Source organism: Podarcis tiliguerta, assembly GCF_965153285.1.
Source record: "Podarcis tiliguerta genome assembly, chromosome: 2".
In the NCBI taxonomy this organism is placed as follows: Eukaryota; Metazoa; Chordata; class Lepidosauria; order Squamata; family Lacertidae; genus Podarcis; species Podarcis tiliguerta.
The window spans coordinates 42,519,764-42,541,914 of NC_139535.1; the positions used below are offsets into that span (position 1 = coordinate 42,519,764).

Below are 22,151 nucleotides of genomic sequence, written 5' to 3' on the forward strand. Positions count from 1 at the left end.
AAAACACTGCAATTTTACTTTTTGTGAGGTAGTAACTCCAGGGGGAAAAGCAATTAGTCATTTTACCATCTGATTTTGCATCATACCAGTTGGAGAAAGATAACATGGACAATCCACTTTCTGTATTTTGAATTATTTAGGACCCACAATTGATTAACTGAATGCCTTAACAGCCATTACACTGCTGAGAAATGACCTAATTAGGTAACCTTTACTCAAAATGGAGCTTTTAATTAAATAATGAGAACACCTCATTATAGTATCATATTTCTGTCAAATATAGAATTCAGGATCAGAGTATAAGTGAGCAGATGTAGGTTACATAATGTGGGGCAGCCATATGTAAAATGCCGTAGTGTACTAATTCAATAAGTTATCTAGTTACACATTGGTATTGGACAGAAGGTGAAAAAACAAAGTAATATTGGTGAAACTCTTCCAAATTTCTCTCTTAGTTTCATCTGATGGCACTTTCAGATGGTTCATATTTTTTAACTAACTACTTCATTCTTTGCATTAATACCCAGCTTTCTTCCATCATGAAAGGTGGCATACACAAGGTTCTTAAAATTTCCAGTAAGTGTCTGGACCCACAGCTGCCTGGAATCAGCATAGTTGCTGCATTATGTGCCTTCATACCATTCCTACTATGCAGTAAGTCCACTATGGAGTGGAGCCATTCTGATGCAGTGGATAGAGAGCTATGTTCTCAGTCACAAATCTTGCTGTAGCTTGTATGATTCAGCTCTTGCAGCAAGATCCTCCTTGATTAACCTCAATTGATATTTTGTTGGGACAGAGTAGGTATCACCCATTTGAAGGGATGTTCCTTTGCTCAGTCACAATGATTTTTGTTAACACCTGCATGGTGACCGCTACAAAAAGAGGCTTAAAGGGCAAAAAGAAGAAGTATCCCCCCCAAGGTATTATGTGTCAATCAAGCCTCCTAACAGACCCTTCAAAGTCATATAGATCTCTGATATACTACACCAGGGGTCAGCAAACTTTTTCAGCAGGGGGCCGGTCCACTGTCCCTCAGACCTTGTGCCGGGGGGCAGACTATATTTTAGGGCAAAAAATAAAAATCCCTATGCCCCACAAATAACCCAGAGGTGCATTTTAAATAAAAGGACACATTCTACTTATGTAAAAACACACTGATTCCTGGACCATCCGCAGGCTGGATTTAGAAGGCGATTGGGCTGGATCTGACCCCCGGGCCTTAGTTTGCCTACCCATGTACTACACATCTAGGAATGTGCATTACTCGTTCATATGTTCTCATTTCTGTGTAATGGTTTTAGGATATAATAAACTACTTAGAGATTTTCTTGGAAATATGAAGTGGTATTATAAATTACCTAAATAAATGGATCAGGCCAGTGGTCCATCAAGTCCAACATCCTTTCCCCCCATGGGATGCCTGCAAATGGGACATGAGCACAACAGCACCCTGCTGACTTGCGACTCCCAGCAACTGGTCATCTGAAGCATAATGCTTTGACAGTGAAAGAGGATCATAGCCATTGTTGGGCCACGTACATGGCATGAAGAATGCATGTGGGGTGCAAGAAACCCAGGTTTGACATTTGCTGTACCCTCAGCAGACAGCTGCAGCCAATTCCGAATCCCTGATAAGAGTAGCAATGATACATGTTGTTTTCATATAAAAACAGTTGCTACATTCAGTATTCTGGGTTGTATCCAATGGTGGCATTAGGCAAGTGGGAGTCATACAAGGCTGGACATCTGACTTTCACTTATTCTCTATAAGCCATGACCCTGAAAACATAGTTCCTGAGGTTGGAATTAGTAGAGGAGATCAGTGAAAATCAATTGCCCTGCCTTGCATAAGCAGAAGTTCTCTTGCTTGCCTTTAATTTTTAAATGTACTCCTAAAAATATTGGCTGCACACCTTGAAAAAGTGTGATGTGTGAAGAAGGCCTGCTCAACCTTATTCTTCGTTATCAGTTATGTAATAATTTCCTTTAAGAGAGAGAGAGAGGAAAGCAGCAACAATTTACTTGGGCAGCACATCAAGAAGCTCTGACAGGCTCTGATGCTTCGCAGTTTTTTATCCTTTGCATCAGTAGTTTTCTTTTTAGGAATCTGGGCATGTATCTACTCATTATGTGTGTTGGTTCTGCAACACATTAGCGACAAAAGGTGTTGCTGATTGCGGAGAGTTTATGCAGGAAATGCTGGTAGCCAGCAGTATATTCTATTGCTTCCTGTTATATGGAAAATTGGAATTGCTTTTGCAGTTTATAAACATAATGCTGACATGTGACATCTATTTTAAAAGCTTACTATGATTTTGTAATATTTTCTGAAAGATTAGGACCTGGGAGTTTTGCCCAAAGTACAAAACTATCACCTTTCTTGCATGCACGCAGGAAAATTATGTAAAGACTCTCGGTTTGTACTTTTTCCTATGGTCACACTAAGTCATCAGGTTTAGTTCTCAAAAAGCAGAGTATTTTTGGATGACTCTTTTCTTTGGCAATTTCCTGTTCTCCATTCATGTTTATCTTTGACAATTTTCATCTGTCAGTTCCCATTTCTCCAGGCCTGCTAGTTTGTTACGTTTATCAGTTGTGAAACTGAAGATCCAGCTGGCACATCTCAGCTGAGTGATTCACTTCTTTGGCTGCAAACATTTCTGATCTTTTGATAACCCTTGCTCACTTCTTCAGCTCACTTCTTTTGAGAACCTCTTGCTCAGGATAGCTTGCTGTCAGGTTTTTATAGCCGGCTGGCACCAGACGCTGCCTTCCCTTTGTATCTCGAGTTGGAAGCAGCTGTTTAGCTGTTATCAGTAGACAATATTGCCAGTGGCTGAGTTCATTTTGGGATAACTGTAGAGTATTGTACAAGGACCGCAACATCACAAGAAAGCTAGCTTTAAAACGAAGCAGAAATAGAGATATGCACTGCTTATGTTCACTATGGGCGCAAGGATGCTTTCACCATCTGCCCGCAGTCGGCATCTGGGGAGCATCTTTGAGAGCGCTTTCAAATTTCTCCTATTTTTGTTGGATATTCTTGCTTGCAAAGCTGAGTGAAACATTTTAATTTGGCATAAAGACAGCTATTTGATGTGCTTGTCTCAAAAGGTAGAAGATAGTGGAGATTGCGTTTTCCCCTTGGCTAGCACAACAGTCAGCTGATATTTGCAGTTGCTAGGACATGCTTTTGTCCTATAAACTTACACCCTCAGTCTCAATTTCATTCCCCCCCCCAACCATTTTTGTGTTAATTTATTACACTATATATTGTTAATCTTTATCAACAGTTCAGGGCAGAGTATATGTCATCCAGGGTTGATTGGACGCTCTTGTGGGGGAAGGTTATTCAAGGCTCCCCAGTTCTCCCCAGTTAAAGCTGTTGCTTCTGGCACATTTATTTTCAAAGGGCAAGTAGAAGCTGCTTTCACTATATGCACACAAAAGCTCTTAAAATGCTGAAGGTTTTTTATAAGAACAATAAAACACTCTGGAAACTTGAAAAAAACCAAAAAACCACTTGGGAGGTTTGTAGTCCACCAGATTTACAAGACCAAGTTTATACTTTGGCACAAAACCCCCCAATATAACTGCACCATTTAGGAATCCAACGTTTTAAGAGTGCCAGGAACAGGTACGTAGTACTGTAAAATAGTGTAGTACCCAAGATGACCCTTGTGTACATTAATGTTTGGGAAATTAGATACAAATGATAATGTTTTATTGGGCAATGAAATACAGTCAAGAGTGTCTGTTTCCTTTCATCGTCAGCAGCTTCTACAATCCTGAGCCCTGACATTTGTTCCAGCACGTCCCTGAAATTAACATGGTTGGGTGTGTGTTTAGACATTGCAAGTGATGGTCTGAATTGTCGTATCACATTGCTCTCATGCAAAATTCAGAGCTTCATCTCCAACAGTTTGCTGACCTCACTTTTGGCAGTGTCTTGGAACAGGGCTGAAGTCAATCCTGCGGTGCTGAGGATCTTTATTATATTCTCTGTGGGAAATGTATATGCTTACACATCAAGCTGGGAGTTGTGTTTTCATCGGTGCTTAACTGATTGCTGGCCAGCAGGGCAATGATGAAAGTGCTGAAGCTAAATGAGAGAGTGCCATCATTGCGTCCTATTTCCCCCGGATGCTGTTAGGATGGTAGCTGCTCATCTCGTTCATGAGTTCCATAGCACTGCTACTAACTCTGGCTGTGCATAGCTAAAGTAGAGGCAGGTTTGTACCAGAGATTGTTGGCCGTGTTGCAATGAAACAAAAGCATAAACTCATTTGAAGGCCTGTCCTAATGCCACATGAATCAGTAACCTAAGAGCTATGTTATTCATCAGCTCAAAGACTGTTTCCTGGAATGCCCTTTTTCTTCTATTATAGTACTTCCCCCAATCTTTCCCCATGAGGTGCAGTTGAGTGTTCTGACAGCCTCTTTCAAGATGATAAAATACCAAAAAAACAACACAGGCTCCAGTCACAAGGTTATGCCTGAGGGGTATAGCATAAACCCCACCATCAACTCTTGCATTGTTCTTACTCTTAGCTGACTAACGTAGGCAGGGTTGTGCTGCTCCTGGGGAGAGTCCAATGGAGAGAATAGAAGCTGTGCTGGTACAGTGATTTCAAGATTAGTGCCCAAGAGTAGTCTCTCCCCTGCCCCCAGATTCCATTGTTAACGTTGGATCTAAAGTATGGCCCCTAGATTGCCCCGCATTACAGGCTTAGACAGATATTTGGACTGACTCCAGTTAGGAAAATTAAGGAAGGGTCCATGCTGGATGTGGGAAGGACAGATAAGCTGACAATTTGGAGTGGCACATTTGGCTTCTGAGGAGCTATTGCACCAAAGCGGAACCCATATTAGCCAAGATAGCTAATAGAAATACAGTGGTACTTTGGGTTAAGTACTTAACTCGTTCCTGAGGTCCGTTCTTAACCTGAAACTGTTCTTAACCTGAAGCACCACTTTAGCTAATGGGGCCTCCTGCTGCTGCCGCACCGCCGGAGCGTGATTTCTGTTCTCATCCTGAAGCAAAGTTCTTAACCTGAAGCACTATTTCTGGGTTAGCAGAGTCTGTAACCTAAAGCGTATGTAACCTGAAGCGTATGTAACCCAAGGTACCACTGTAGTACAATAAAAGTGCATTTCTGCTTCTTCTTAACAAAGTAGTTATTAGTAGTAGTAGTTATAATGGGAAGAGGGGACAATCATAGACCTTTGATATTTGTAAAAATAAACAAGCTAGTAATATTTTCATTAAGGATCCCACTTTAGGTAGGTTCCTTTGCCTTAAATAATTACCTGCCACGATGAAATGTCAGAGTTGAAGCTGTCCCCGTTCCCTGCCTGGAACAGTTTCACTGGCTAGTTTTCTGCTTGTTCCATTGCTGATCAAGGCCAAGGTTCTCAGTTGAAAAAAAGTTAGCAATTGTTTATGAAACCATTTCCCGATTTGAAAGGCTTCTTTTCTAATATTGTAACTTTGAAATTAAGCATGACTCTGCAACAGGTCTGCCATTCTGTGTAGAAAATTTTGCCAAACAAAATACTTGGAAACATAAGTTGCAAACATAGTGCGTGGCTAGTCTTGACAATTTTTTACACTCATACAACAATTGAAAATGGGGCTCTGATTACTAGTAAATTAGAAAGTGTTTTAGGATAGCTTGCCTATCCCTAATATGTCTGATGAAACAATGTTTTAGACTGAAGTTTGTACTGTAGTGGGGGTGGGAATGTAGACTAGTGACTATATTATTTGTTTGAATATTGTGACCACACAGAAATAAAGAGGCCAGGCACGAGATTGGGTGAACTGGGTCACATTTATTTACTTGAACACAGCAGATCTGCAGTGGGGGACATTGGTGTCGGATACTGATTGATTGCGCAGAACGAACAGTAGGTAAACCAACCTTGCCAAGGCCAACCTGCTTTCAGCCCCACCATTTCAGGTAAGCAAGGAGGCCTATCTGCTTTCTAGGGCCCTACAGCTCTGGACAGGTATTACAGGTTAGCTCCAAAGCAGCTCTCTACCGTGCCAGAGAGTCCCATAGCCCTGAAGGCAAGTCTTCACCCTTAAAGGAATGTGCTCACCAGACCATAACTACCTCATAACTTCCACAGCCCAGTGTGTCCAATTAACCTTTCTAAAGGTTTCCTCCTGCTAACTGAACCCACTACCAAATCCGTACAGAGTAGGCAAAAAACCCCACCTCCAAGGTAAGTCATCTGATAGGCAAAAAAAATCCTACCCTGGGTGGTATTCAGCTAAGTTTTGCGCACAGTAGACCCATTGAAATGAATGAACTTGACTAAGTTAGGTCAATTAATTGAGTAAAAGTTGAATGCCACTGTCTTAAATGGTGTCCTACTGTGACTTTACTGGAGGGTGCTCCAAGACTGAATACGCCAAAGGAGAGGCGGTGTGGGCTTGTATGACCTCATATAACACAACCGTCCCTGGTCAGTACAGTGTGTGTCCACATGTGAAGCCCAAACACCATTCCTCCCTTTTCCAAATGGCCACAAAGGTTGTTTGCTGCCCCAGTTGCTTCAGGCATGGTGGCAGAAGGATTGCAGCATGAAGCAAACTAATTCAAATATCTTGTCCAAATTTTGCATAAGTAACATAAATTAGCTTATATTGTAGATGGACACTGATACACCTAATTTTAAAATATTTTTTTTTGTGTGTGTGTATAGAGGGAGAGAGAGAAATTTTGTTTGGTAATATACATTGTTTGATCCTGTGTGTGCTTACTAAGAAGTAAGTCCAACTGGGTTCAGTGGGATTTAATTCTAAGTAAGTGTTTATAGGATTTCAGTGTATCTTAACACAACCTTAGGCAGAAGATGGCAGTGAATTCCATTTTTATTGGCACTTGCTTTTCTAAAAACAATTTGAAAAATTATTAGAGACAGAATGTTCAAAATATGAGAGCTTTTCCAGGATTGATGGTTTTTAAAATTGGTTTTGAGTATTTTGAATTTACAACTATCATTACATTGTGAAATAACATTGACTCATGAATGACCTGCTTCCTTTTGCTGTAATTCAAAGAAATATTATGACAGCTATAGTTTTATAGCAAACATAAAAAACAGTGAGGTAAGTTCAGTGAGGTAAAGCTGGTGTTGGAAGTTTTATTAAGAAAAAAATATTCAAGTATTAACACATGTTAGTGTTCCCAGAGGTGGGTTTTTTTGAGGGGAGGGGATCTAGAAGTAAATTAAACACTAAATTCTGGCTTTGGGATTGTGGCTTAAATCCGTCTATTCTTAATAGTACAAAAAGCCAAAATGTAAATTTGAATACATCAAATTTCTCAGTGCTCAATATGTTACTCTTAAAAATCAGAAGATATTTTGCTTTTCTTTTCTAGTGCTATATTGTATATTGAATGATACAGAGAGTAAATTCTTCAGGTGGAATGTTACAAAAATCCATTGCCTCTTACTCAAAGTAAATTGCCCTTTTGCAATTTGCTTCATAGTGTTTAAGATCAGGAGGTGCCGTATTAAAAAAAACCAACCAGAAATAGCACTACTCTATTAAAGATAAAATTACACCAAAATGCAATTTCTACTTCCCTAGCATGGAAACATATTATTAAAAATTGTTCTTGGCTGCAGCTCATGGCTAGCTAGGACAGAGCATAACCACAAACCATGTTTGGATGACACACTAAGTCAAATTGCAAGAGTTCCTTAGATGAAATGAAGAGACCTAAAATAATAAAAGTGCTGAGCAATAAGGGGTTTTTTTTTTAATTAAAAACCCCCTGTTAAAATGCTTTGTATAATTTTATGTATATTATTTTATGTATATATGAGAGGAATAGGGACCCCATATATCCTAATTTACAGAGGACAGTCCTGTATATGAAGGGAGTCCTTTGTTTGATGGGGCTGTCTGGCCCAACCAAGTGCAGTTGAAAGAACTGTAAGAAGAGAGAGCAGAAGGGTCTGGAAGTTGCCCATCAACAGCCTACACCTGGAATGCAGACTGATCAGGCACACCTCTGATCACAGGCACCCTTCCTATGCTGAGATGCAATTGTATTTCCATTTAAATTATAGTATTTGCATCTGTACATATAAATTTGCACACATAGCTTATGCAAATCTGTTTCCTCTTCTTTGCACACATTTTTTTTCATTAAAGAACTGCGCTTCAGTGTTCAGAGATGTGCAGATTTTGGTGGACACCTATGTTTTGATTTGGTTAGGGATGTGCAAATTGGGTGCATTCCCATTAAAACGTGAGCCAAACAAATTTCTCTGCTATCCTTTGATAAGATCAGGTGTGTACAGCAGTGCATTGACTTGTATTAACTTGCTATTTACCAGAGACACAATGAGTTCAGACTTAACAGCATGAGTAGCCTCTGGAGGTAAAGAATGGTTGAATCAACAGATTTATGGCTTCCTCTTCTAGCCAGCTGCTGAAGGGCCATTCTATATGAATTGTGGGATTTAGCCCAATGCAGTATGTTCCGTATGAGGCACTCGGGGGCTGAAATTTCCTAGTTTAACATATATACTAATGAAGTCTGAACTGGAAGAGACTGATCAAGAAAAAGACTTTGAAACAAAGGTTTTTTTTCCAGCTGGAACTTAGTTCTGGTACCTCTCAGGTGGGCACCATTGCCATTATAAGAGAACAAATGAGGCATTCATGGTGAGTTCCGACACCTCTTTATCTTGAAAAATAGCACTGCTAATACCAGCTCCCTTGGCGAGATGAGCACCATACCCCATAGTCGCCTTTGATTGGACTTAACTGTCCAGGGGTCCTTTATCTTTTTACATCTGACTAAGCCTGTGTGGTACCAAATGTGTGTGCTTGTGTATGCGCTTGTGTGTATGTGTGTTTTACACACACATACACTTTTAGTTCATACATGGTGTGGACTGAGGAATATAATTCCATGTGTCCTGCGAAATATTTTTCCTGAAATCATCTTCCTAATTCATAAGAATTCCTTATGGGAAATCAGCCTACTACTTATCATGTTTTATAAATTTGATTTAAAGTTTACTTGGTTAGGCTATTGGAGATTAGCATTAGGCTGTTGGAGATTATCATTTCAAATTTGGTACAATTCCTCAATGAGCCATATTATACTAACAGTTTAGTAATTATATGTTTAACTTGCAAATATTGAAATATAGGAATAGATTGGCTATCTACTTTGTTGATTTATCTACAGCTTCTTAGTAAACCATATTGTAGTAGTCTCCTGAGTTCTATTAAGTCATACTCTTTCCAGATCTGAATATTCTCAGCCCCCCCCCCCCCAATTTCTTCATTACAGTAAATACCTGTATGCAGGGAAAATCCTGGACTTGTTTGCCTTTGTATATCTGCCAGATTTTGAATAAACTGCTTTACACAGGGGTTCACTCAGATGGCGTCCAGATCTTTTCTACTTGGTAACTTTCCCAAAAGAAATAGCAAAATCTTTTGAGAATTCTATAATAAGCTCTACACCTTTGACATCTCAGCAGACGAAAAGATCAAAGACAGGTTACGTTTCCTCACATCTTCAGTTGGGTTGAGTAAAGGCATTGAAGAATAAGAAGGTCCTAGGTATGCATAGGATTTCAGGGGAACATGAGAATATATATTTTAAATTCTTTATACTTGTTTTTGTTAAGCATGTTGAATGAAGTAATGTACAACAAAAGCATACCTTTCCAAGATCTTGGGAAATAGCAGAAATTATTATTGTTCATAAACAAGGGAAAGATTTATTAAGTTTATTACCCTCCTTTACCAGGATTTTAAGATATGGGCTATCATCTAGGCCGAAAGATGAAACAAGATATTAGGCAGATATATTCTTAAAGATTTATTGAAGGTATAAAATTCCATACACATACCTATTGATCTAAGCTATTTAATATACTCCATTTAGAATCAGAAGGCCTACATGAAGCTTTACTTTGGATGTGGAAAAAGCAGTTGATCATATGAAGTGGAACTATCTGTTTCAAGTATTATATAAATTTGATCTAGGAGGAGAATTTGTTGCATGTATCAAAATGATATATGCAAAACCCATGGCTTATGATTTGGTAAAAAGAGCAACTCTGAAACTTTTAATTGTCTTGGAGGTACTCATCAGGGACCTCCACTATCCACACTATTGCCTGCCACAGCAATACAGACCCTAGGATGAGGTTATCTGAATGAGTTCTCATTAAAGGGGTGAAAAATGGGGAAGGAAAAGATTGACTCTATGAGACTCTGTGGAAACTTTTAGGAATTTAGTAGAACTATTCAAAATGACTCTTCCCTTCCTTTGGAAACAATGGGAGGGATGTTTTAGGATTAGACCTGTTCCTGAACTGGTCAAAATCTGTGCCTAGTCCTCCAATTGATAGTCCTAACAGTCCCCCTTTCAGCTCTGCTGACGTCAGAGCTCTAACATTGATTGGGCCAGAGGATAAGAGGTTTCTAAAGTGGTAATAAAGGAGTAATCTGACACCAGATGTCTCTCTCTCTCTCTCTGTGATGTACATTCATTACTCATCATTCATCATTGTATTTGTATGCTGTCTTTCTATAGTTAAAACCATGCTCAGGGCGCCTTACAACATAAAAAACACATACGGTAATTATAAACTTAACAGAAGTAATCATAAACATATCAACACGTATACAACCAAATTGAACAATTTCAACATAAATCATAATAAGATGCAAAAAATTAGTATCAGTAATAGCAACAATCTTTGGCGATTACTTGCAGCTGAGTAAGATTGTCTTTCATAAACATGGTTTTAAAAATGAGTCCGTAAGTGACTGTGGAGGCCAGTTCTGGATCCACACGTCCTTCCACAGTGGGGACATTGGTTCCCGGGCGGAAGTTGATCACGGTGTGGATATAGCAACAATGCCACCCCGCAAATTCCCTAAACATCACCTCCAGCTTTTTTAGCTGGAGTCAGTCAGGAACTCTGCCCTCTCAGTCCAGGAGAAAAAAGGCATGCAAAGCCTTCCAGGAATTACAGACAAGATGGTTTCTGATGTAGGAGCACTCTCTCTCTTTCTGACTATCCGGGAGCAATAAAATAGCCTATCATTTATGCTTAAAATCAGCCTTGGCACAAGATGGATTGGGGCTTCTTTTTAAGTATGATGTATGATTACCAGTCTTTTTCCCCATCCTTAACTAAGGGCAGCTTGAGGAGAAAATTTAATTTACTAAAAAACAAACAAAAAAACAACAACAACAAAATCTGTATGGAAATTTTTAATTTGAGTGAGGATTAAAAACTTGCATTTATTTAAAAGCATGAGTTTTTAAAGCTTGCTTTTTGAGCCAAGAACTGTGCCAGAGCATTTGGGAAGTGTGAAAGCTGGTGGATAACTGAGTTCCACCCTGCACATTAGTCCAGAAAGTGTGGATCGGTTCAGTTCATAACTGGAATGTACAAAGATCGAATTCCTCATGCATTCCTATTCTCTCCTTGTGCGTTAAATAGGCAAGAATTCTAAAAGAAGAAGCCAACGCGCCAAACAGCTTTTCCATACAGTACTTAACTTTTATTTTGTGTCAAAAGTGTGCCAGGTGCTTTTCGTAACCTACTGCGTTGAATTCTTCTTGTGCGTCTTATTGAAAGATGTGTGATTCTTTTTTTTAAAAAAAGAAGGAAACTAACGATATTATTGCATTGAGCTTTTGCAAAGTGAAGAATGTCACTCTGAGCCGCTTTTCAGTTGACACATCTGCATGAATTAAGAAATGACGTAATGCTTGCTTAGTACATAGCTGATGCCCATATTGGAAGTGGCTGGATACAGTTCAGGCAAAGGGAGTTTGGTTGCTGGGAAAGCCATTCCCTCTATCCCACTCCATGATTGCATGAAGCTGCAAGGGAAATTACAGGCAGGGAGACCAACCAGCATTCCACATCTCATTTGTCCCTTGAAGAACCTGTCTGCACGCACAAGACCACACACAAGAGTGTGCGTACAGACTAGTTGTTCCCTAGTGGTATTGCCATACTCACTGCTCTGCCAGTTTTCAACCAGGACGACTCATGCTCCGTAGTGTTTTAGGAAGGCAGCTGTGCAACAGAGCTAGTACTGCTTACAGCTGGGAAAATAAAGCAAGCAAATGCTGGACTATAGCTGGGGGAATGTGAGCTTCAAAATCAACTGCTGCTCCAACTTCGGTCCCATTTGGGCTTGCAGAGACAGGCAGTAAAGAGAAGTGGGGCCCCTTCTTCCCATGAGAGAAGATAGGAAGATTTGGATACCTTTTGTTGTTGTTTAGTTGTTTAGTTGTGTCCGACTCTTCGTGACCCTATGGACCAGAGCACTCCAGGCACTCCTGTCTTCCACTGCCTCCCGCAGTTTGGTCAAACTCATGCTGGTAGTTTCGAGAACACTGTCCAACCATCTCGTCCTCTGTCGTCCCCTTCTCCTTGTGCCCTCCATCTTTCCCAACATCAGGGTCTTTTCCAGGGAGACTTCTCTTCTCATGAGGTGGCCAAAGTCTTGGAGTCTCAGCTTCAGGATCTGTCCTTCCAGTGAGCACTCAGGGCTGATTTCCTGAAGAATGGAGAGGTTTGCTCTTCTTGCAGTCCATGGGACTCTCAAGCGTCTCCTCCAACACTATAATTCAAAAGCATCAATTCTTTGGCGATCAGCCTTCTTTATGGTTGGATACCTTTAGCAATGGTGTATTAGTGAAAAAATGCTCAGTAATATAAAAACTTAACAAATTTGAGGTTTTTTAAAATAATAGTTATAAGATGGGTCTCATCAAAAGATGGTAGCCTTAATGGTTAAATCTGGTGTGTTTAGAATACAGTTTAAAGCCCCAAGTGATAGTATTCAAAAATAATAAAAAATTAGGACTTATTTTACTGTCATGGTTATTCTCTGTATACCAGAACATCTAGCTGGCATGAATAAGATCACTTCTGCCTGAACATTTGCTGGCTTCTAGCACACTTTTTTTAGCTTGCTAGTATGGCATTTCCAGGCTGAGTCTGCAGATAGGTGCCTGTTTCTAGAAGCTTTGATCGGCTGCAGAGAAGGGATGTTTGCCATTCCTGCCACCTCCTGCCTTGTTGGACTTGCCACCCACTCTGCTCTTGTATCTCCTGTGGAGCAAAACTCAAATCCTGCTCATTGCGGAGCTTTGAAAGTGACAGATACCAGCCAGTTTGCTTCCAGGTCCAATTCAGAGTGCTTGTTTTGACCTTTATAGTCCTAAATAGCTCGGGATCTTGATTATCTTAGGCAGTATGTTTACTTCCATGCAGACCCTCCCTGCAGGATTTAAGATCTTTTCCGGCAGTTCTGCTCCAGGCTCCATTTTATGTAATGACCAGATTAGGCTCTACTGGGAGCCATGCCTTTTCTGTGGTCATCTCATGCTCTGGAATAAGCATCATTCCGTTTCTGCCTTGTTGTCTTTTTGGAGACACCTGAAATCTGTGTGTTCGTTTCTTTCATATTTTTATTTTGGATGCCATTTCTCCCTAGTTCTGTAAACTGTGGTGATTCCTCCTGCTGTTTTGTTGATTGATTGACTTGATTTTTTTTAATTTGAATGCTGTTTTTACTGCTTTACTGTGAAATTATATGAATAGTACTGTAAAATCATTTAAATAAAAATAAATAAAATATTTCCTGGTTGAGATCTGGTAACCATGCTTGGAAATCTCTGTGAAGAGTTACACTACAAAGAAGAGGGAAAAGAGAAATATATAAGGCTTTTCCCAGCACACAGGCACCCTGATGGGCAATCGAAAATATATATTTTTATAAGCTTTTGAAAGTTGTTTTTTTGTTCTTTTGTACAAGAACTATTAAAATAAGTGGCTGTATATTCATCGGTGGCACATATCAATTTTCTAATATCATTGTTTCATATGAACGCTTGCCTGTTCTCATAATAATGAAGCATTAATTTTTATTCACAGATGATGCTGATGATATTCTTATCCAGAATCATGTAATAAAAAGAAAATATCTAAATGTCATTGAACTCAGTGTACATCTTTCCCCCAGTGTCTGAGGAAATGAACTCAGCCATTTCAAGAACAGGAAGAAACATGCATCATGAGATCTAATAGATCATCCAAATTAGTCCCAAATTGACTCTCAGAAATAGATTTGGAGAGCTTTTTGTTCAGAGCAAGTTTAGCATCACAAAACTCGCAACGGAACATGGAATAAATAAGGCTTCACACATCTCCCCCGCCCCTTGAAATATGCTGCTTTCAAACCAATAAGCAATAATTAATGTGAATATTCTCACCTGATTGTGCTTTTCTGTGTTTTAAAACAGTGTTCCTCAACCTTGGGCCTCCAGCTGTTTTTGGACTACAATTCCCATCATCCTTGACCACTGGTCTTGCTAGTGAGGGATGATGGGAGTTGTAGTCCAAAAACAGCTGGAGGCCCAAGGTTGGGGAACACTGTAAAAGATCAAGGTAGTATTAATATCCCCTTCATGGATCACTGCCTTGCCGTGGCGAAGGGGCTTGAAGAACTCAGAGAAGCTATGAACTATGCCGAGCAGGGCACCCAAGATGAACAGGTCATAGTGGAGAGTTTTGACCAAACGTGATCCACCTGGAGTAGGAATCGGCAAGCCACTCCAGTATCCCTGCCAAGAAAACTCCATGGACAAAGACAACAGGTATATAAAAGTTATGACGCTGGAAGATGAGCCCCTCAGGTCGGAAGGCGTCCTACATGCTACTGGGGAAGAGCGGAGGACAAGTACAAGTAGATCCAGAGCTGATGAAGCGGCTGGGCCAAAGCCGAAAGGACGCTCAGTTGCGGATATGCATGGAAGCGAAAGGAAAGTCCAATGCTGTAAAGAAAAATATTGCATAGGAACCTGGAATGTAAGAACCATGAACCTGGGTAAGTTGGATGTGGTCAAAAATGAGATGGCAAGAATAAACATTGACATCTTGGGCATCAGTGAACTAAAATGGACGGGAATGGGCGAATTCAGTTCGGATGACTATCATATCTACTACTGTGGGCAAGAAACCCGTAAAAGAAATGGAGTGGCCCTCATAGTCAACAAAAGAGTGGCAAAAGCTGTACTGGGATGCAATCTCAAAAATGATAGAATGATCTCGATACGAATCCAAGGCAGACCTTTTAACATCACAGTAATCCAAGTTTATGCACCAACTACTGGTGCTGAAGAAACTGAAATTGACCAATTCTATGAAGACTTACAACAGCTTATAGAAGTGACACCAAAGAAGGATGTTCTTCTCATTATAGGGGATTGGAATGCTAAAGTAGGGAATCAAGAGATAAAAGGAACAACTGGCAAATTTGGTCTTGGAATTCAAAACGAAGCAGGGCAAAGGCTAATAGAGTTCTGTCAAGAGAACAAGCTGGTCATCACAAACACTCTGTTCCAACAACACAAGAGACGACTCTACACATGGACATCACCAGATGGGCAGCATCGAAATCAGATTGATTATATTCTCTGCAGCCAAAGATGGAGAAGCTCTATACAGTCAGCAAAAACAAGACCTGGAGCTGACTGTGGCTCAGATCATCAGCTTCTTATAGCAAAATTCAAGCTTAAACTGAAGAAAGTAGGAAAAACCACTGGGCCGGTAAGATACAATCTAAACCAAATCCCTTATGAATACACAGTGGAAGTGAGGAACAGGTTTAAGGATTTAGAATTGCTGGACAGAGTGCCTGAAGAACTATGGATGGAGGCTCGAAACATTATACAGGAGGCAGCAACGAAAACCATCCCAATGAAAAGGAAATGCAAGAAAGCAAAGTGGCTGTCCAATGAGGCCTTACAAATAGCGGAGGAGAGAAGGCAAGCAAAATGCGAGGGAGATAGAGAAAGATACAGGAAATTGAATGCAGAATTCCAAAAAATAGCAAGGAGAGACAAGAAGGCCTTCTTAAATGAGCAATGCAAAGAAATAGAGGAAAACAACAGAATGGGAAGAACCAGAGATCTGTTCAAGAAAATTGGAGATATGAAAGGAACATTTCGTTCAAAGATTACCATAATAAAGGACAAAAGTGGTAAGGACCTAACAGAAGCAGAAGACATCAAGAAGAGGTGGCAAGAATACACAGAGGAATTATACCAGAAAGATATGGATGTCTCGTACACCCCAGGTAGTGTGGTTGCTGACCTTGAGCCAGACATCCTGGAGAGTGAAGTCAAATGGGCCTTAGAAAGCATTGCAAATAACAAGGCCAGTGGAAGTGATGGTATTCCAGCTGAACTATTTAAAATTTTAAAAGATGATGCTGTTAAGGTGCTACACTCAATATGCCAGCAAGTTTGGAAAACTCAGCAGTGGCCAGAAGATTGGAGAAGGTCAGTCTACATCCCAATCCCAAAGAAGGGCAGTGCTAAAGAATGCTCCAACTACCGCACAATTGCACTCATTTCACACGCTAGCAAGGTTATGCTTAAAATTCTTCAAGGAAGGCTCAAGCAGTATGTGGACCGAGAACTCCCAGAAGTGCAAGCTGGATTTAGAAGAGGCAGGGGAACCAGAGACCAAATTGCAAACATGCGCTGGATTATGGAGAAAGCTAGAGAGTTCCAGAAAGACATCTACTTCTGCTTCATTGACTATGCAAAAGCCTTTGACTGTGTCGATCACAGCAAACTATGGCAAGTTCTTAAAGAAATGGGAGTGCCTGATCACCTCATCTGTCTCCTGAGAAATCTCTATGTGGGACAAGAAGCTACAGTTAGAACTGGATATGGAACAACTGATTGGTTCAAAATTGGGAAAGGAGTACGACAAGGCTGTATTTTGTCTCCCTGCTTATTTAACTTATATGCAGAATTCATCATGCGAAAGGCTGGGCTGGATGAATCCCTAGCCGGAATTAAGATTGCTGGAAGAAATATCAACAACCTCAGATATGCAGATGACACAACCTTGATGGCAGAAAGTGAGGAGGAATTAAAAAACCTTTTATTGAGGGTGAAAGAGGAGAGCACAAAATATGGTCTGAAGCTCAACATCAAAAAAACGAAGATCATGGCCACTGGTCCTATCACCTCCTGGCAAATAGAAGGGGAGGAAATGGAAGCAGTGAGAGATTTTACTTTCTTGGGTTCCATGATCACTGCAGATGGTGACAGCAGCCACGAAATTAAGAGACGCCTGCTTCTAGGGAGGAAAGCAATGGCAAACCTAGATAGCATTCTAAAAAGTAGAGACATCACCTTGCCAACAAAGGTCCGTATAGTAAAAGCTATGGTTTTCCCAGTAGTGATGTATGGAAGTGAGAGCTGGACCATAAAGAAGGCTGATCGCCGAAGAATTGACGCTTTTGAATTATGGTGCTGGAGGAGACTCTTGAGAGTCCCATGGACTGCAAGAAGGTCAAACGCATCCATTCTTAAGGAAATCAGCCCTGAGTGCTCACTGGAAGGACAGATCGTGAAGCTGAGGCTCCAATACTTTGGCCACCTCATGAGAAGAGAAGACTCACTGGAAAAGACCCTGATGTTGGGAAAGATGGAGGGCACAAGGAGAAGGGGACGACAGAGGACGAGATGGTTAGACAGTGTTCTCGAAGCTACAAACATGAATCTGACCAAACTGCGGGTGGCAGTGGAAGACAGGAGTGCCTGGCGTGCTCTGGTCCATGGGGTCACGAAGAGTCGGACACGACTGAACGACTAAACAACAACAACAAGTATTAATATGTAGTTAGGACAGCTGTGGCATGTGAAATCAGGGTGCTGCAATGGTGCTCCCCTCCTAGCTGCAGAAATGTTGACACTTAACAGGACTGGGAAGGGGCAGGGTGAGACCTGGTGATTCTCTCACTGTTGCCCCTCCACAATCATTGCAACTGAGAGGGCAGTGATATGGCTACACCCACCTCACATATTGCAGCTGAGTTAGAGTGTTGGACTAGGGTTCAAATCCCCACTTAGCCTAAAAGCTCACTGGGTGACCTTGGGAAAGTGACTGGAGAACTGCACTGCAAAATTCAGAGGAGTGTGAATTTTGTTTTTTTTAAACAAATGATTTTTAGTGAAATTTACAATCACCAGCCAACCCCCACCACCCACCACCAAAACATCACATCTTGTTACATGTATCCTACTTTGTGTTTCATAGATCCATTAGCTTCCGTACTTCCCTTCCACCAGTTTTCCTATTCCACTCTATAGTTTACAGATTCTTTAATTATAAATTATACCATGACATGAGAATTATTTCAATCCTGCCACCGTTTTCATATTTGTACAATTCTCACTTATATAAACCATAAATTTACTCCATTCTTTTTGGTACTTTGTCTCCTCCTGATTGCGAATTCTGTGTGTCAATTTAGCCATCTAAATTGTGAATTTTGAAGGATGCCTGTTTTCAGTTCATGGATTGTTCAGACAGGTGTGCATTAGGCAGGTTTACCTTTAAAGGAGCACTCAGTTGCATTTGTCCCTCATCCCTATGCCCTCCCAAACATGATTTGCATATTTTTTTTTCAAATAAAAAACGCAGAGAACTACAGGATTAGGATGGTAAGTGCTCAGCAACCTGTAACACTGTATGGAAACCACAGCCTAAAATGTGTCTTATAAATATTTTAAACAAACAAGCAAACGCAACTTAATCACAATACAATGCCATTTTAAAAATCGATTAACACCCCCACATGTTCATATTTTATTATAGGTTGATGCCTTGAGATTACGTTTAGAAGAAAAAGAAAGTTTTCTTAATAAAAAAACCAAACAACTGCAAGACCTCACAGAAGAAAAGGGAACTCTGGCTGGAGAAATTCGAGATATGAAAGACATGTTAGAAGTCAAAGAAAGAAAAATCAATGTTCTTCAAAAAAAGGTAAGTGGCATTGACGAGGCCTGCTCGTCTTTTTGGGATGAGGCAGTTTTTCACCAAGTTAGCTTGAAAAGAATCTCACACACCAAGCTGGATTTTTAAGGGCTCTCTCACACAGCCTCCAAGGCTGCTGCCCGCCTTTATTGAAGTCTTCAGCTAAAGTGTAGTGCAACTATATATCAGCTAGCAGATAAAGAATGTACAGTACATCACGCCCCCTCAGATCATGTTACACGGACCAATCGCTACATTGGCATGAACTGTTCACGCGTTGTCCATGCCCCAAGCAGCATCTTGCTTTGTCCAGTAAGAAACTTCTTTCCATGCCAATATGCATAAGCAACCATTTTCCTACATGCATAAGCAACCATTTCCCTACATGGCATGACAAGGCCCATTAGGCAATCAAAGAAATTTTTTGATGGAGATGACAAGATCGGGGGAAAGTAAGTGGAAGCATAGGATTGCGAAAGTGTTATAGTCAAAATGCAATGACCACAATAAAAAAACAACAAAATTTTGGAAGTGAGAATGGAGAGAACCTACATTTTTTATAGACTGATTTCCCCTCTTGCTTTTTCTTTGTAGTTCATCCATACTTCTTACACTTGCATGTTTTGAGGGAAGTTGCCATCAAACCTATGATCTCAGGTGGTCTTATAAGTCCTTGCAGTTCTTTTGAGTTCTCTTTCTCCCAAATGAAAGTTTCCCCAAAACAGTCTGTTGCTTCAGTTTGGTGTCAGTACCTCTTCTGCTTTTATTAGCAAAGCAATTTAAGAGAAAGATGAAGATTTGCCCCCTTCCACCCCCCACCCCAAAATATTTTTCTGCTTCTGCAACCACTGTGGTGCCCTTGAGCATGTGGTGTATCCTGTTGTTTCTTAATAGCTCCATTTTGACTACAACATAATCATTATAATTTAACAATTGAATTTGCTATTAGTTTAACAATTTAGTTTAACAGTTGAATTTCTATAATACAAAATGCATTAATAAAACAAAAACAAACCAATAACCTCCCTACCACAAACACACGTAAAGAGCCACAGAATGTTCATTATTCTGGTTGAAGAGAAAAGTTTTCGCCTGGTGCCTAAAGATATGTAATGAAGCCACCAGACGAACCTCCATGGAGAGAGCATTCCACAAATGGAGAGCAGAAAAGGCCCATTCTCTTGTTGCCACCCTCCTCTTGTGGAGGAGGCACATGAAGAAGGGCCTCAGATTATGAATGCAGAGTCTAGGCTGGTTCACATGTGGCGAGACGGTCCTTGAGGTATTGTGGTCCTGAGCCGTTTAAGGATTTATGGGTCAAAACCAGCACTTTGAATTGGGCCAAGAAACTAATTGGCAGCCAGTGCAGTAGGATCTGGGTCAGTTTAATATGCTCAAACTCTCTTTCCCAAGTGAGCAACCTGAGCACCGAATTCTGTGCCAGCTGAAGTTTCCAAACCATCTTCAGAGGAAGTCCCTACTAGGGAACAAATAGAGTCCCACTTCCATGTTATAATTTGTCTCAAAGTGAAATCCAGCATATTCTTGTGTGTGTTTTCTGTGATCAAGAAATTGTTGGGAAATGCATTACTCAAACAAATTATAGGTGTATATGTTTAAGATGAGAGGCTAAAAACTTGCTTACTTTTCAGGAAAGATTTTCATAATAGCACACACAAGTCACTTTTTTTTTTTTTACTCACATGTTCAAACAGATGTTCCCTGCAAATCTAGTGCTTTCAATGGTATAGTAAGGATAAAAGATCAGAAAAAAATGTTATTTGGAGGGAAAACTACCAGGTTATGACTATAGTTTCCTATGTGGCCTTCAGGAGTACATGATTTATTTTCAACAGATGGTGTGATAAATTCATTCACAGATGATTTATCTGAAGAAAGTTTTAACTGAAACATTATCCTCTTTCTCCTCCAATTGTTTAAGTAAATTCATATCATTATACTATAAAGAAAACGTTCACTGTTTATTTTCCTTAGGTCTAGTGTGCAGTCCCCAAGTTAGACATTCAGTAGTTTTCCATTTAAAACTGCAGTCTTCTTTCTCTCTTTTTTTTAAAGCAGCATTAAAAAATTGGTCTCCTTACTGAGTCCATCAGCATTTAGACTGATTATAGAACATGCCTTCCTTTTTAAAAGCTGTTTCCTCTTGGCTTTATCCAGAGAGCTGTCTCTCCCTTCCCCCAGCACCCAGTAAATTATGCTGTCCTTCGTAATTTCATATAGTGGCACAGAGGCTTCCTTGTCTATTTAATCTTATGACATGCATTTTTTTGAAAATCTGCTGTATCCCACAGTCCTGATCATAGAAGGACTTCTGTGGCCTACTGTGCCATTTTTGGAGATGCTGAAGATAATTTCTTGCCTTAACCTTCTGATGAACCCTTCCAAATTCTGATCACAACTGACTTTGGCAACTCTCTCTCTCGATTTTTATTGAGAAACTAACTTCTGAATAATGCTAAACCAGGGGCCATAGGTCAGTGGTAGAACACCTGCTTCGCTGAAGAACAGCCTAGGGTCTCCAGTTAAAAGATCAGGGAGCAGATAATGGGGAGGACCTCTCCGCCTGAGAATTTGGGAAAGCCACTGCCAATCAAAGGGATGCAGGTGGCGTTGTGGTCTAAACCACGGAGCCTCTTGGGCTTGTCGATTAGAAGGTTGGCGGTTCAAATCCCTGTGACGGGGTGAGCGCCTGTTGCTCAGTCCCAGCTCCTGCCAACCTAGCAGTTCGAAAGCATGCCAAAAAAGTGCGAGTAGATAAATAGGTACTGCTCCGGTGTGAAGGAAAACGGTGTTTTCGTGTGCTGCTTAGTCATGCTGGCCACGTGACCTGGAAAAACTGTCTGCGAACAAACGCCAGTTCCCTCAGCCTATAAAACGAGATGAGCGCCGCAACCCCAGAGTCGTCAGCAACTGGACTTAACTGTCAGGGGTCCTTTACCCCCTTTTTTTAAAACTGCCAATCAGAGTTGATGATGTTGGACTAGATGGGCTATTGGCCTCCCTGGTGCGTTCATGTGCCTCATCATTTTTAAAAATACCCTTGCAAATCATGGGTTTATCTTACTAGGTTTCCCCCCTCATTATTTCTTTCCAACTTTTAACCTTCTTTCTTTATATGCTTCTGTTGATGCCATGGTGTCATGTAGCACCTTTCTGAATGCTTCCTTTCTCCCAGTTGGGTAGAGATCAAGCAGGATTGCTTCAGTGACAGAAGGAAAAATCTGTGTACAGTACTAAAGAGGGCTTCCAAGACAGTTTTGACCACA

The 22,151-nt window shown here is 40.5% G+C and overlaps 1 protein-coding gene across 12 annotated transcripts in view; it reads left to right on the forward strand.

The window, feature by feature from the left end:
* ERC2 (ELKS/RAB6-interacting/CAST family member 2) overlaps nucleotides 1–22,151 on the forward strand; it is a 521,838-nt gene that overhangs the window by 161,750 nt on the left and 337,937 nt on the right. For all 12 annotated transcript variants that reach the window (XM_083420965.1, XM_083420973.1, XM_083420963.1 and 9 more), the window contains one exon: nucleotides 18,706–18,873. In XM_083420965.1, the coding sequence (XP_083277091.1) occupies nucleotides 18,706–18,873 (168 nt within the window). The remainder of the gene's footprint in view (nucleotides 1–18,705; nucleotides 18,874–22,151) is intronic.